The 13881-nt window shown below is 40.1% G+C and overlaps 1 protein-coding gene across 1 annotated transcript in view; it reads right to left on the bottom strand.

Moving 5' to 3' along the window:
• Positions 1–293: 293 nt before the first annotated feature.
• Positions 294–13881, bottom strand: part of LOC124555513 (2-hydroxyacyl-CoA lyase 2-like) — a 97398-nt gene continuing 83810 nt past the window's right edge. The window contains exons 10-11 of the mRNA XM_047129459.1: positions 10924–11197; positions 294–1912 (exon numbers count right to left, since the gene is read on the bottom strand). Coding sequence (XP_046985415.1) covers positions 1730–1912; positions 10924–11197 — 457 coding nt within the window. The 3' untranslated portion in view covers positions 294–1729. The remainder of the gene's footprint in view (positions 1913–10923; positions 11198–13881) is intronic.

The following is a 13881-nucleotide window of genomic DNA, read 5'->3' as shown; positions in this document are numbered from 1 at the left end:
GTGCTATAACAAATCATTCCAACAGTTCTAGTAAGACCACTACATTAGCCAAAATTGTTTCAGATTCATTGTAATTAGAGAGTGTGTAAGAAAATGTCTTAATGGTTAGACAATTTTAACTCCCCCATGGAAGACAACTTTGTTGGGTATCTAAACTTTGGAGGAAGACTGGCTGCAATACCCTCACAGGGTAATGTAATCCAGACAATACACAATAGCATTTCAAGAAACAAAAGTGATGAATAAGACCAACAGAAAGACAGAAGGAAGGAAATGAATGTGGTAGAAAGCTATGAAGCAGGTATAAATTTATTTTCATTCCACATCTGTAGGTACAATTTATTTGTAAAGTAACTTCTGAAGCTTCATATCATACATTGTGTTTTTCAATATCTCCAGCTGCAAACCAATATTATGCCCATGTGGTTATATTTGCTAATATCACAGGTTTTCATAGCCAAAATACTGTTTTTCAGTAATCACACATCAATTATACCAACAAAACAACAGATAAACAATAACTTTCCTTTAATGTACAACTACCTTAAGGCTACACTACAACAAGGAGCTGAACAAGTGTGTCTTAAAGTGCTGATATGAACAGAGAAATGAAGTATTACTCTCAGAGTAAATTACTTACTCTCACATGATTTACCAATTAAAAGCCTTATGAAGTATTCTAATTTTTTTTAAATGAGAGCAATTTTTGAATATTCTCTGTCCTCTAGAGATCTTACATAATTTCCTGTGAATCTGCCTAAAGGACTGAATAACATTATTTTCCATGAGAAATGTCAAAACAGTTAAATTCACTTAAACATGAACACTCAGCCAGTGGCAGTCATAGGATCCAGTTTACACAAAATTAAATAGCTTCCTTGTAGAGCAGCCCATTACTAAATTTACAAACAATGCTCCTTATAATTTTCAGTGATCAACTAGTTAATTGAATAATTTAGATATAATCATCCGTGCCAGTCATATCTGAAAAATCAAAAATCTGTCAACTGCCAGTTACTTATTTTCATTTTCCTTTGACAATCCACTGTGACCTTGCCAAGTGACTACAATAACATCAGAACACCTCTTGTATATGAAACAAACAAAATAACATAGTGCAGATGCGGCAAAATCAGGGTCAGAACTGCTATTTCACAATACTGAACACAAACATCATAAATAAATAGTATTATGTTTATATGGCAAGACTGACATGATGCTCTTCACATATTAATTATAAGTCAGACCCTTTAACTGTAAGGTTTGGGCAACACATGGGGCGACCTCATAAATATAACCTTGCCTTTCTTTTGGGAATGCATTTTTGAGGAATAATGGAGACTCAGTCAAGCATCCACAGGTATGAAAAAAATATTACAATACACTTGCAATATAGCTGCAGTGAAAACTGTCCCAGCTTCAATACTGATTAAAAATTATAAACTAGTACATCAAGTAATACAATTTTCAGTCACAGCACTATTTCACCATTTTAACTCACTAAAGCTACCAAAATAATCCGTATCACCATAAAATGCCATTTAACACAAACTATCTCAATTTTTAAACAGAGATAGCTGAAGAACTTAATATCCAAACCACCTTTTGAACATTTCTCAGTGCTATCTTTACCTAATTATCAGGGCCTTTGTGTGATGTTTATGATTTCTCCTTGTACAATGTCCATGAAATAAGGCTGCAGTTTAAAGTGCATTTACTCACTAAATCATCACACTGAAATACTTCCCTCTCTAAACTTTGTATTACCAATTAGAACATTTATCAAAACTGTGTGGTCCTTGCTGTGCAGATCTACTGCCTTTTTAAGAGAGGAAATTAAATCATCAGATGAGCTTGATATCAGAATTCCCTTCCCACCATAACCCTCTGCAACTACTTCATAGTTGGTGTGCTGTTAGGAGAAGAACATAGATAAATATCAGTCTTCATACTGTTTAACAAAGACAGAAATACACCTTTTTAATAAACATATTTCTGTAAAATAAATAACATCAATCACAGAAGCAACGAATACTAATGAATGACAAAATGATCAGGTTATGAAATTTCAGCTGAACTTGGTTCAGTTTCATAGACAAATTTACACACTGAAAGGTCTTCACAAATTACTTTTTGTATTAGACGCAACATAATGAATTAAATACCTGAAATGAATAGAGCCCAAATATATTCTAAAAAGTAACAGAAATTATTTATTTTACAAATGAGTTACAAAATATTACATATTCAAACAAAAATTAAGACAAAAATTAGGGACAGAGCACAAACTTGGATAGGAGAAGAAAACTAGCCATGACATTTCTGAGTAACTGTCCAGGCATTTGCCTTTATCAATTTAGGGCAACTACACAAAACTTACACATGGATCTGCTGATGGGGACTGGAGCATAGTTCCTCTGGCATACAAGCCCAGTGTTTTGACCACTTCACAGCCATGCACACTACATACCAGTATTTGAAAAAAACCACACATGCTACAGCAAAACCTTACAGAGTGTAGCAAGAAAACAAATTAATTTTCATTGAGCCCTTAAGAAACAGCAATTCACATACCTTCTACACAAGTTAAAAGTTAATCATTATCAGCGGGCAGCATGCCTCACTGGTAGACTGCTAATTTTTTTTTTTTTACAATTGGTCAATACGATTGTAAAAAAAAGGGGGGGGTGCGGGGCATTAGGCCAGTATGCTGATGCAAGCTTTTTGATTTGATGTCACTTCAGTGGTTTGGATGTCAATGTCACTATTTATTTATTCATGTAGCTTCTCATTTTCACAGAAGTTCAGCACTGTCAGACTGGGCTAACACTTGGATGGGTGACATTCAGTCTGCCGAGTGCTGTTGGCAAGCCCTTGTGAGGCAAACTGTGAAGCTACTTGATTGAGAAGTAGCGGTTCCAGTCTTGTAAACTGGGAGAGCAGTGTGCTGACCACATGCCCCTCCATATCCACATCCAGTGGCACTTGTGGGCTAAGGATGACACAGTGGCTGGTCGGTACCATTGGGCCTTCATGGGAAGAAAGTGAACCTGCTGCCATTTTATCTGTTCACTTCATAGGCAGGGGTTCTTACAGATTAGGCCAAATGCTTAAGAATTATGGGTTTAAGGTAGCATTTTCAACCAATAAAAATCTGAAAAAACTTTGGTCCATACACTGCAAGCATCATATGACAAACTATTTCGCTCTGGGGTTTATAAAATCACCTGTGGGAATTGGTTGTTTTGGGAAAGGAGACCAGACAGCGAGGTCAACGGTCTCATCGGATTAGGGAAGGATGGGGAAGGAAGTCGGCCGTGCCCTTTGAAAGGAACCATCCTGGCATTTGCCTGGAGCGATTTAGGGAAATCACGGAAAACCTAAATCAGGATGGCTGGACGCTGGATTGAATGCGAGTCCAGTGCCTGTGGGAATTGCCCAAATTATTATATAGGTCAAACAAGCAGATCCATTGCTACTAGATATAAGGAGCAAATTCCAACCAAAAGTGGTGACGACACACGAGGTTCCTCCTTCGCCGAACACCTGATCCAAAATGCACATGCGCCTAATCCCCTAACCAGCACGGAGCTACTTCATCATGAGATTAAAGGTACTAGATTAGACATCCTAGAAGAAATGGAGATTTTTAAACATCTGCAATTTGAGGAGGATAACCTCCTTAATGATCAACTTCAGTTAAAAAACAAGATTTTTTAAAAAATGTTTTATGCCATTATTTAGAATATCATGACCAGATAAATGGTTGATTGGCAGGAGCCGAGCAGTATTTCAGTGGTGGTGTGACACAGATGGTCGGTGTTTGATGTACTTTATTTTAGACATCCCGTAAGGTAGTGGCTAGCATGCGTGCATTTGAGCATGTGACATTTTGGTATATGATTCCCATCAGGTGATCTTTCCACATATGGTGCTTGCATAATGTGCCACACATGGCTTTTAAATAATTAAGATGCCCGCATCTATCCCATAGACAATAGTTATATTCATATAAGTGGTTACTAGTCCAAGAGCAATGAACTGGAGCCTCAGGTGACAAGATGAAGTTTAGCTGGTCCGTCTCGACCTTTTGGGATTTAATTCCCTTTACATTTATTTATAGTTGCAATCCAGAGACAACTTCATCCTTGTCCATTTATGGCATGCACATGGGCATATTAGTAGCTACCTTTTATTTCTTTTTAATTCTTCCCTGTGAAGAACATGCCGTTTTCCCATGTCAAGTGTCCATAAAATTTTCCTATGTGTCTTTTCAGGTCAAGCACGTTTTATCATATCATATTTATTTAATAATAGCCTTTAATATAAGAGGCGTTAATTCTCTTTTATAGCATGTAGTGAAATTGACCCCTGTTGGCCGACAGAGTATAAAGGCGATGAAAGGGCATTGCACGTCCATTCATGCAATTACCATATTTTTTACATGTAAAACATAATTTGACCTATGCTGGTCATTTGCTATTACATGGCAATGAAGTGTTGTCGTTCGTTCACTCATGCGTTATTTTTAGTAATAAGATAAAAAATTAATCTTGATAATAGTCTTCATTCAGTGTGTGTCAGCAATAAGAAGTATATCTACATCAACTCATAAAACCAACAACTCAACCATCTGTACACAGGTTAAGCAAGATTACTGCATTATGGCAGTTTCCCTGTTTTATGTCCTATGTCATCTTTCATTAATAACAATGGATGCGTTATGCAGCATTCATTGTGAAAGGGCCGATATATTCTAATAGTGTAAGTCAGGGTAGTGTGTTCGAACTTACATAAATCAATGCATAGTTTGTTACATTTTAGTCATAACCTGGTGCAGAGGCTTTATGTTTAAGATTTTCAACCTTTCTATAAGTTATTTGTTTTAAGATATGCCTACATTGGTCTTTTACCTTTGACAGTCATGGTCTCAGTTAGACATGCGCAATGTTCCCCGCCACGTTGATTTGCAGAGCATTATCTAGTCCTACTTAGTTTCAGGTGAGGCCCCGAGGCGCACCGTACGGCATCCATGTACACAAGGTGCACGCCACAGCTTAAGTTAAGTCTTGGTATTGACTTAGTACTTATGTACCGCGTTTTTAAAATGTGATTACGCCTATTCAGGCTGTTTTAGTTTTATTTCTAGGGCATGCCCTCTTAGACAAATTATAGGTTCAGGTATATCTCCTGAAGAAGGCTGAATTATTTGGGCTCAAACCTAGGTAAAGGTTGGTTTCATTACCGCAATCGAGGCTGATAGTTTCTTATATATTAGATTATCATGATTGCTGGCTGTGCTGCAATGCTGAAAATACAAAAAATAGCCAACTATGTTGGCCCAAATGTTCAATGAGAAACATGTTACGTAAATGGCAAGATAAGCAAGCAGTAGTGTTGTAAACTTATAGTGTGAGTGCGCATAAAACAGCAAGTCATAGACGTACCCACTCAGCCAGCCTAGGCAGGTCGCCTCGCAACCTGGACACACAGTGCAGCAAGCACTGTGCCATGTGCACAACATCCCAATATAAGCCCAGCATGCTGGGCCATCAGCCTCATTTATATTTATTTGCTTACTGTATGCTCACCCATCACACTGTATATCGATGTGTTCTATAGTTATGAGACTTTGTACTGTTCTATACTTTATTCGGTGTTATTCTGGATTTCTTAGTGTGGAAGCAGAACAAAATTTGGTTGGTGTTACTTCTCATATTGTGTCTGTCCACTGTTACAACATACTTGGTGATGAGGATGGGATTCTACTCCATGTATTTACTTTCTTTGGTTCAATATACAGCCAGCAAGTCAGTGGAAGAAGTTCTTCAACAACATAAAACTCTCACCAACCAACAGTGGGTTCTTTTTGTGATACTAAACAATTTGGCCCCAGATGCCACCACCACTAATGCAACCCACACTGTTTTGGGATGCACGTGAAAAATGACTTCGGCAACATTTTCAAGCCTCTAGAGTCGCTGACTACAATTTCTATAAGCCTTTATTTTTGGCATGGATTTCTTCTCCTCACATTTACCACCTTTTGTGCCATGGAGCTCCTCTTCAGGAACCTGCCAGCATCTCTTTTGATGAAATGTGTCCACTGCTTTCTAATTATCAATGCAGACATACCCATGTTACAGCTGCTTGTACTGAGTTCTACCATTGTCAAAACTGGCTGCAACAGTCATACAGAGCTTGGGCAGTGGAACTTCATTGGCTTAGCCATAGTTGCCAGTTTGTTACTGAGGCTCACTGAGATTCATATGCTGATAGGGAAGTTCATGAATGTGCTTTACGATGTGAAAATCTCTCTCTCACAGATGTTCTGAACATTGCTCAGTCTTTTTAAGTATCTAGGGCAGCAGAATCAGGTAGAGGCATGGTGTGAAGTAGGCACCATTGTTTCCTCTCCTCCTCAGCTGCTGTTTGTTAGCTCACATGGAGATGACATCATGGCATGCAACCACAGCCTCCTGGATGCATTGGGCAGTGCCATTCTAGGTAGCAGAAGTCAGCATCACCAAAGCAGTTGCACATTCATCTTCCATCGTGCCCTTATTGTTTTGTTCAATATGAGAGGGCCATGTGCTCAAAGTGTTGGGCGACGTGCAACCATTGTAAAAAAAAAAAGGAGAGATAGAGATAGACAGAGAGACAGAGAGAGAGAGAGAGAGAGAGAGAAGAAGAAGAAGAAGAAGAAGAAGAAGAAGAAGAAGAAGACATATTGTGTCTGTGTGCAACTCTCGACTTCCTTCACCAAACATGAAGATGGATGTGAACAGTTTCCTATGTGATAGTAGCCCCAAACAAACTCTACATTGAAGTATGTGTGATGGACAAGATGTTAAAAATGCATGTGGACACAGGAGCAGCAGTGACTTTGCTAAATTCTCAAACCAGAGTGAATCTTGGGTCAATTGCAGTGTCCCCTGTATCTTGTCGGTTGGGGGGTTACAACAAACAACAAATACCCATATTGGAACAGGCATCTACTTCCACAGTGCACGAAGCAGTTGTTTGGCCTTTGACCTTTCTTGTAGAGGATGGTGTCAACATGGAAAACTTATTTGGATTGGACGTCATCAGAATTTTTGGGTTCTTTATTTCTGAGGAAGTGTATCTGGTATTGTATCAAGTTCCATACCAACAACTGGACATGCTTTGTTCAGAATATTGCTCCTCATTCTTGGGAGTTCTGGGATGTGCTACAGAAGGCTCACAGTCCCAGGAGCTTTATGGGAGCAAGTCAAATTGTAACTAGATCGACCTACGTCTTTGGATGTTATCGTGCTTGTCTCCCTCTAGTGAATGGTCTAGTCCATTGGTAACTGTCAAAAATCTTAATGGCAACCTTCGGCTCTGTGGTGATTTTAAAGTGTCTGTAAATTCACAGTCTACTATTGATACCTGTATCTTACCCCATACTCATGAACTCCTCGCACAGCCTGCTGGGGGCCAACATTTTTCCAAAACAGACTTCCAAAAGCTGACTTACAACTGCCTGTGGATGACGATTCTAACCATGTCCTCATAGCGAATAACCCCTTTGGGTTATATCAATACCAGCACCTGCCATGCAATGCGACTAGCACCTCTGCCATTTTACAGTGATTTTTGGAGCAACTCATAGCCTCTGTGCCGGGGTGCATTAGCCACCTGTATGATACTGTGGTCTCATCTTCCTCAACAGATGAACATTTGCAGAACATTTATGCCTTGTTTATAGTGCTACAGGCTGCTGGTTTCAAATGTAACTTGGACAAATCACATTTTTTTTTTCAGCCATCTATGTCTATCTCAGTTTTGAAGTCTTGCATGCTGGTCAAGCCTTTACCTCAGCATATTGATGCCATTATAGCTTTACTGCATCAAAGAGTTGCAGGCCTTTCTCAGAAAGATTGCATACTACCATAAATTTCTTTCTGTTGGAGCCACATTAGCCCAGCCACTTTGTGCTCTCTTACATAAAGATGTTACTTTTTCAATGGTAACCCACCTTTGTGCACGCTTTCACCCTATTAAGGTCAAAATTATGCTCAGCACCCTGCTTGGCTACCTTTGAACCAGGCCAACATCTTGTTTCGGCCACATACACCTCCCAGAATAGCCTCAGGGCTGTTCTTGCACACAAATATGAAGACGGTTTCAAACCCCGTATTGTGCATGCTTTCAAGACTCTGAATAAGGTGCAACAGCACTACTCGCAGATAGAAAAAGACGCCCTTGCTATTGTGTATGCACTCCAAAAATTTCACACTTTCCTATATGGTTCAATGTGTAATTTGATTACTGATCATAAACTTCTGGCTTCTCTTTTCAATCCTTTGGTACCTTTATTGGTCGAAGTGAACCATTGCCTGCAATGCTGGGCACTTTTTTTGTCATGCTATAACTATGAGATTCATTTCTGGCACACAGTACAACACACTAATGGGGGTGCTCTTTCACGATTGCTGATTGGCTCCAATCCAGCATTTGATCGGGATGAACTTTTGTGTTTCAGTTTAGACATTGAAGCTCAAAACACCGTCGATGACTTTCCTGTTACCAGTTCTCACATTTTGGTGGCTGTTATGGCTGATTTTATCTTACACAAAGTTGTTCAGTTTGTCCACCATGGCTGCATGGATGAACCACAAGGCTGGGTGCAAGATTCTTTGCCTAATTATTATGCTCTCCACCACCACCTCTCAGTTCCTGATGGTGCACTACTGTCGGCTACTGAAGTGTCAGCACTCAGGGTTGTGATCCCTTCTGCACTGCAACAGGGCACCATGCGCCTTCTCCACCTAGACCATAGGATTGTTTCTCATATGAAATTGCTGGCCCACTGCCACATGTTTTGGCCGGGTATTGCCAATGAAATCGTGCACATTGCTACAGCCTACCAACAGTATGTCAATCAAGTGGCAACCTGGGCCTCTGTTTCCCCGTGGCCCACAACTCAGTGCCCCTGGGAGCATTTTTATGCTGATTTTGTGGGATCATTTTGGCTTGTAGTGGTTGATGTTTTCTCAAAATTTTCTTAAGTGGCTCATTGCCCATCCTCATCCATGGCGACTACTCTCCTGGCCATCTCAAAGATTTTTTTCCTCAGCAGGATTTCTGTACATGCTTGTGACAGACAATGGCCCACAGTTTGTGTCTCAAGATACAGACCCTCGCTTTCACCCAGTCGAATGAAGGGGTGGAGTAGGTGGTGATCTGTATGTACAAAACCCAGAAAAAATATATCATTCAACGTTCTACCAAGGAAACCCCTCAAGTTCATATAGGTTCACTCCAGTCAACGACCATAGCCCAGCAGAGCTGCTTCGTAGCCACCAGCTGCAGATGTTGCATCATCTGCTCTGGCCACTGCCCAGGCACCCACTGGTGCCTGCTGCACAGTGATTCCATCTGGGCTCCGCCATCTGGGCGCACAGGTTTGACCGGTGTCCTGTGTGAATACCAGTGACTGCCCACTGATGCTGAAGCCACCAGTTCTGTGTCATGCACACCTCTGATGTCTCGGAGTCATGACACTACGACCAGCTCAGTCTGTGCACCAGAGAGCCTTCCACCCTGTGGCCGCCTTCACCAGCCCCATCGGCATGGGCCACAGTCCATGCCTCCTCTAGCCCTGGCCCGTCTTTGCCCTTTAGTGCTGCCACCACCAGGCAGAGTAGTCAGTGCTGGGCTGCCTGTGTCTCTGTAACACCTGTTTCTGCTGCCATCTTCTCTACTGCTTCCACCACAGAGTGCCTGCCTGGATGTGGCCATGGATACAGCACCAGCATCACCAGTGCGCCATTATGGCCTCTCACAGGGGAAGGGGCACTGCTCCTGTCCATGCCTGCACCATTTCAAACCATATTCTCCTGTGAGAGCACAACACCTGCTCCAGCAGGCATCACCTCTAATGATGAAGGCATGAACATCTCTACAGTGAACACTTTTCTCCAAGGGGGAAATGAGAAACATGTTACTTAAATTGGAAGAGCAGTTAGCAGTACTGCTGTAAATATATAGTGAGAGTGTGCATAATCAAACAGCATGCAATATGAGTACCTCCTCAGCCAGTCTAAAGAGGTTGCCTCACAACCTGGACAGATGGTGCAGGATGTACTGTGCTGCGTGCACAACAGTCCGATATAAGGCTGGCACCCCAGGCCCTTGGCCTCACTTATATTTGCTTGCTTTTCATATGCTCACCTTCATGACTGTATATCAATGTGTTCTATAGTTATGAGACTTTGTACTGTTCTATACTTCATTCAGAGTTACTGTGGTTCTATTCATGTGAAAGCTGAATAAAACTTGGTTGCTGTTACGTCTGATATTGTGTCTGTACAATGTTAACCAAGTAGCTGTCTCTATGTTTATGTTACATTTTTTTTAAATTTCTTGAAATAAATAGGTACACTTAGTCCAGTTGAAATACGGCTTCAGCTGTCCAATGAAGAAAGAGTACCACTTCAGACTCAACAACTTCTCTGAAGGAGAGCTCAAATTCAGAGCAGCTTGGTTGTCTATGATACCTAATGGAGCCAGGCACCATTACATCAGTTATTCATACAGTATAGTGCTGGATAATGCAATGTGAGAAAAGCGATTCACAGAATCTGAATATTATTATCCCCTCACACACATACACAAATCATTAATTTAACATACAGTTATCATTCATGAAGGGTATTCTGAGTGAAGAGGGTGAGATGATTGATGGATATCACACACACACACACACACACACACACACACACACACACACAGAGAGAGAGAGAGAGAGAGAGAGAGAGAGAGAGAGAGAGAGAGTGTGTGTGTGTGTGTGTGTGTGTGTGTGTTTGTGTGTGTGTACATTCATGAAATCATAACTTTCATAAACTACATTTTTGTAAAAAGTAACCCACGCTCAGATCACAGATAAAAACTTACCACTAGTTTACAGGCAACATTACTGCCAAAGAGAGGCACTTGTTCTCTGGCAATCTGTGTCCAACCAGCATCATTGCCCACAAGAGCTACCACAGGAAGCTTATGACGCACCATTGTATCTATCTCTGCAATGCTGTACCCACAAGAACCGTCTCCATATATCAGCCACACTTGTGCATCAGGTTTTGCCAGCTTTGCACCTAACGCAAAACCTCCACCAACTCCCAAAGTACCAAATGCGCCAGGATCCAACCAACACAGTGGTCCCCTAGGTCTGTAAAAGAGCCGTTGTAAGATATTATGGATAATTTGTCACATTAAACTTAACAGAAAGGTTTCATTTTCATGAGAACAACTACTGTTTATACCAACAATTATGTCTGTACATGTGCAGACTAGTGAACATGTGAAAACCAAAGTCCCATTAACAGTTATAAACGAGGATGGGAGCATCAACAGGTGTAACTATTTATTTATGTTGAGTATAAAACACATACATGCTTGAAGGTTTTTGTGTCTTTTCATATAGAGTCTTCTGACCAGGAAATTCTACATTAAGCAGTACTTAGCATGATGCATCCTTGAGTCCTTTGTTGAACATTATTTCCCATCCCATCACTCTTTTTGTGAAGCAATGCAGATTCCTTGCAAGCAAGTACATTTGCATTTCACTAAACCATTCTTCACATGAGGAATTTCCATTGAATTATTTTCTTGCCCTCTCACACATCCACTTTTTCATTTCATACCTTATCTGTCCATATAACTTATTATATCCTATAGTAGCACATTTCAATTTCAGTTTATTTTACTATTTTCCTATAACTGGCTTCCTATAAATAGCATCTTTCAACATACCATCAATCTCCCTCCTGACCACCACATCAATGGAGGGAAGGTAGCCAGCCCCATCGTGAAATGAATATTGGGGGGATTGAGTTCAGGTGTTCTAAAAAGCCATTCAAATTCTCACTGCCAAGAGGCCAAACAACAAAAGCATCTTCTATATATTTGAAAAACACACAGTTGTCATAGCCACTGACTCCAAAGCATGTTCCTCGATGTCTTCCATAAAAAAATCTGCAATAATAGGTGACAAGGGGCATCCCATCCCAACTCCATTTATCTGCTCATACTACTGGTCATTGCATAAAAAGTAAGTGAAGCTGATACATGTCAAAATGGGTTTGTTAATTTAATACCAAACCTAATGCATCCTCTCTAATTGATGTAAGAAATCCGCTGAGTTCTTACTGTGATGCTCCCACTGACCAACTAGTGGACTCAACAGAATTTTATCCAGTTCCTGTACTTTTGATTCTACATTTAAAAATTGTTGTTGCACACTCAGGAGAAATAACAGAGTTTTTATTCTGTTTGCTCAAATCTTTACCAGAACTCCCCCGTTATTTGTTACCACACTGTGCAGTGGGGCTTGTTTCACAATTTCATGTGGTAAGTTTACTTGGTCCTGTACCATAGTTACATCTGCTTGTTCTTCTGACAATGTGTCTTAACCCCGCACACTGAGCAAGGTACCACACTGGTCTCGCATTCAGGAGGACAACAGTTTAAACCTGCATCCAGCCATCCGGATTTAGGTTTTCCATGATTTCCCTAAATCACTTCAGGCAAATGCCAGGATGGTTCCTTTGAAAGGGTATGGCCAATTTCCTTTCCCATCCTTCCCTAATCCAAGCTTGTACTCCACCTCTAATGACCTCGTTTTCAACAGGATGTTAAACATTAATCTCCTCCTCCCCCTCCTCCTCCTAACCCAGTGCACTAATTCAAACAGTTGCATGCTGTTTGATTTGCTACATTCCTTTGTAAAATTACTGAACAGATCCTGCACATCATTATGAATGTCCATAACTTTTGGATCCAACATTTTGTTCAAACCTGTCTTCAAATCTTGCTTAGCATTATCTAGTTTTTTATCAAGTTTTAGTTACCAACATTTAACTTTTGACTATCTGCTTTCAAATATGCACTCAGTTTTTTTTTTTTTTTTTTTTTTTTTTTTTTTAATTGCATTGACCAATCTTCCCTTCCTACATTATCAACACAACTATTGTCTACTCCTGCATCTGCAATTCAATGTCTACATTCAAATCTGAACTTTCACTTTCAGTTGCCTCTACAATCTGAATTCTGTTAATTAGTCCCAATTCATTAATGACATCCATAACAACACTATCTCAATCAATACTGTACTTCTCATTAATTATGGCATATTTCTCATTCTGATTAGCTGTGTTATTCAAATACGCATACGGCATACACAATTTATCTTTTCTCTCGTCCAACGTTTGTTGAAAAATCAAGGCGCCACTGAAAATGTCAAATTCACACATCATACATTGCTGTTGGTGATTGCATGATGTCTGAAGATTGTTGCATGATGTGACATCATTATTACCAGTCTCCATACATAAGGCAATGAGTTGATGGTGCTTATATGAAACGATATTGCACTCTCTCTCTCTTATATTCAATGATTCAGTGATATAAAGGGTGAACAGAAAAACAGGAACATTTCCATAACCCAATAAAACTAGAAGTGGTGAAGAAAAGACATTGCATTCATAGTAATTGAAACCTTACAACTTTTCCATTTACGAAACACTGATGGCACTTATCATTTTTTTAAAAAATTACGTACTTTAGATGGTGTCCTCCTGTACAAATACAAAGGTTTTTGGTCAAGTTGTGTAGACTTTGCTCTTGAGGTAGCCTCACAAGAAAAAAATCACAAACGGATAAACCTGGGGATCTAGGGGGCCCGGGACTGTAACCGAATCATGAGATCACACAGTTCCCAAACAATTCTTGCACATATGCCATTGATTGCTGTGCAGTGTGTGATGTCGCTCCATCCTGTTGACACTATTTTCTTGAAAAATTCAGATAGTTGTTCAATGCAGGTGTAACAAAAGTTTGTAACATCTCCACATA

The sequence above is a fragment of the Schistocerca americana genome, chromosome X (genome assembly GCF_021461395.2).
Source record: "Schistocerca americana isolate TAMUIC-IGC-003095 chromosome X, iqSchAmer2.1, whole genome shotgun sequence".
NCBI classification, from domain to species: domain Eukaryota; kingdom Metazoa; phylum Arthropoda; class Insecta; order Orthoptera; family Acrididae; genus Schistocerca; species Schistocerca americana.
This window is presented reverse-complemented; position numbering and strand designations above follow the sequence as displayed.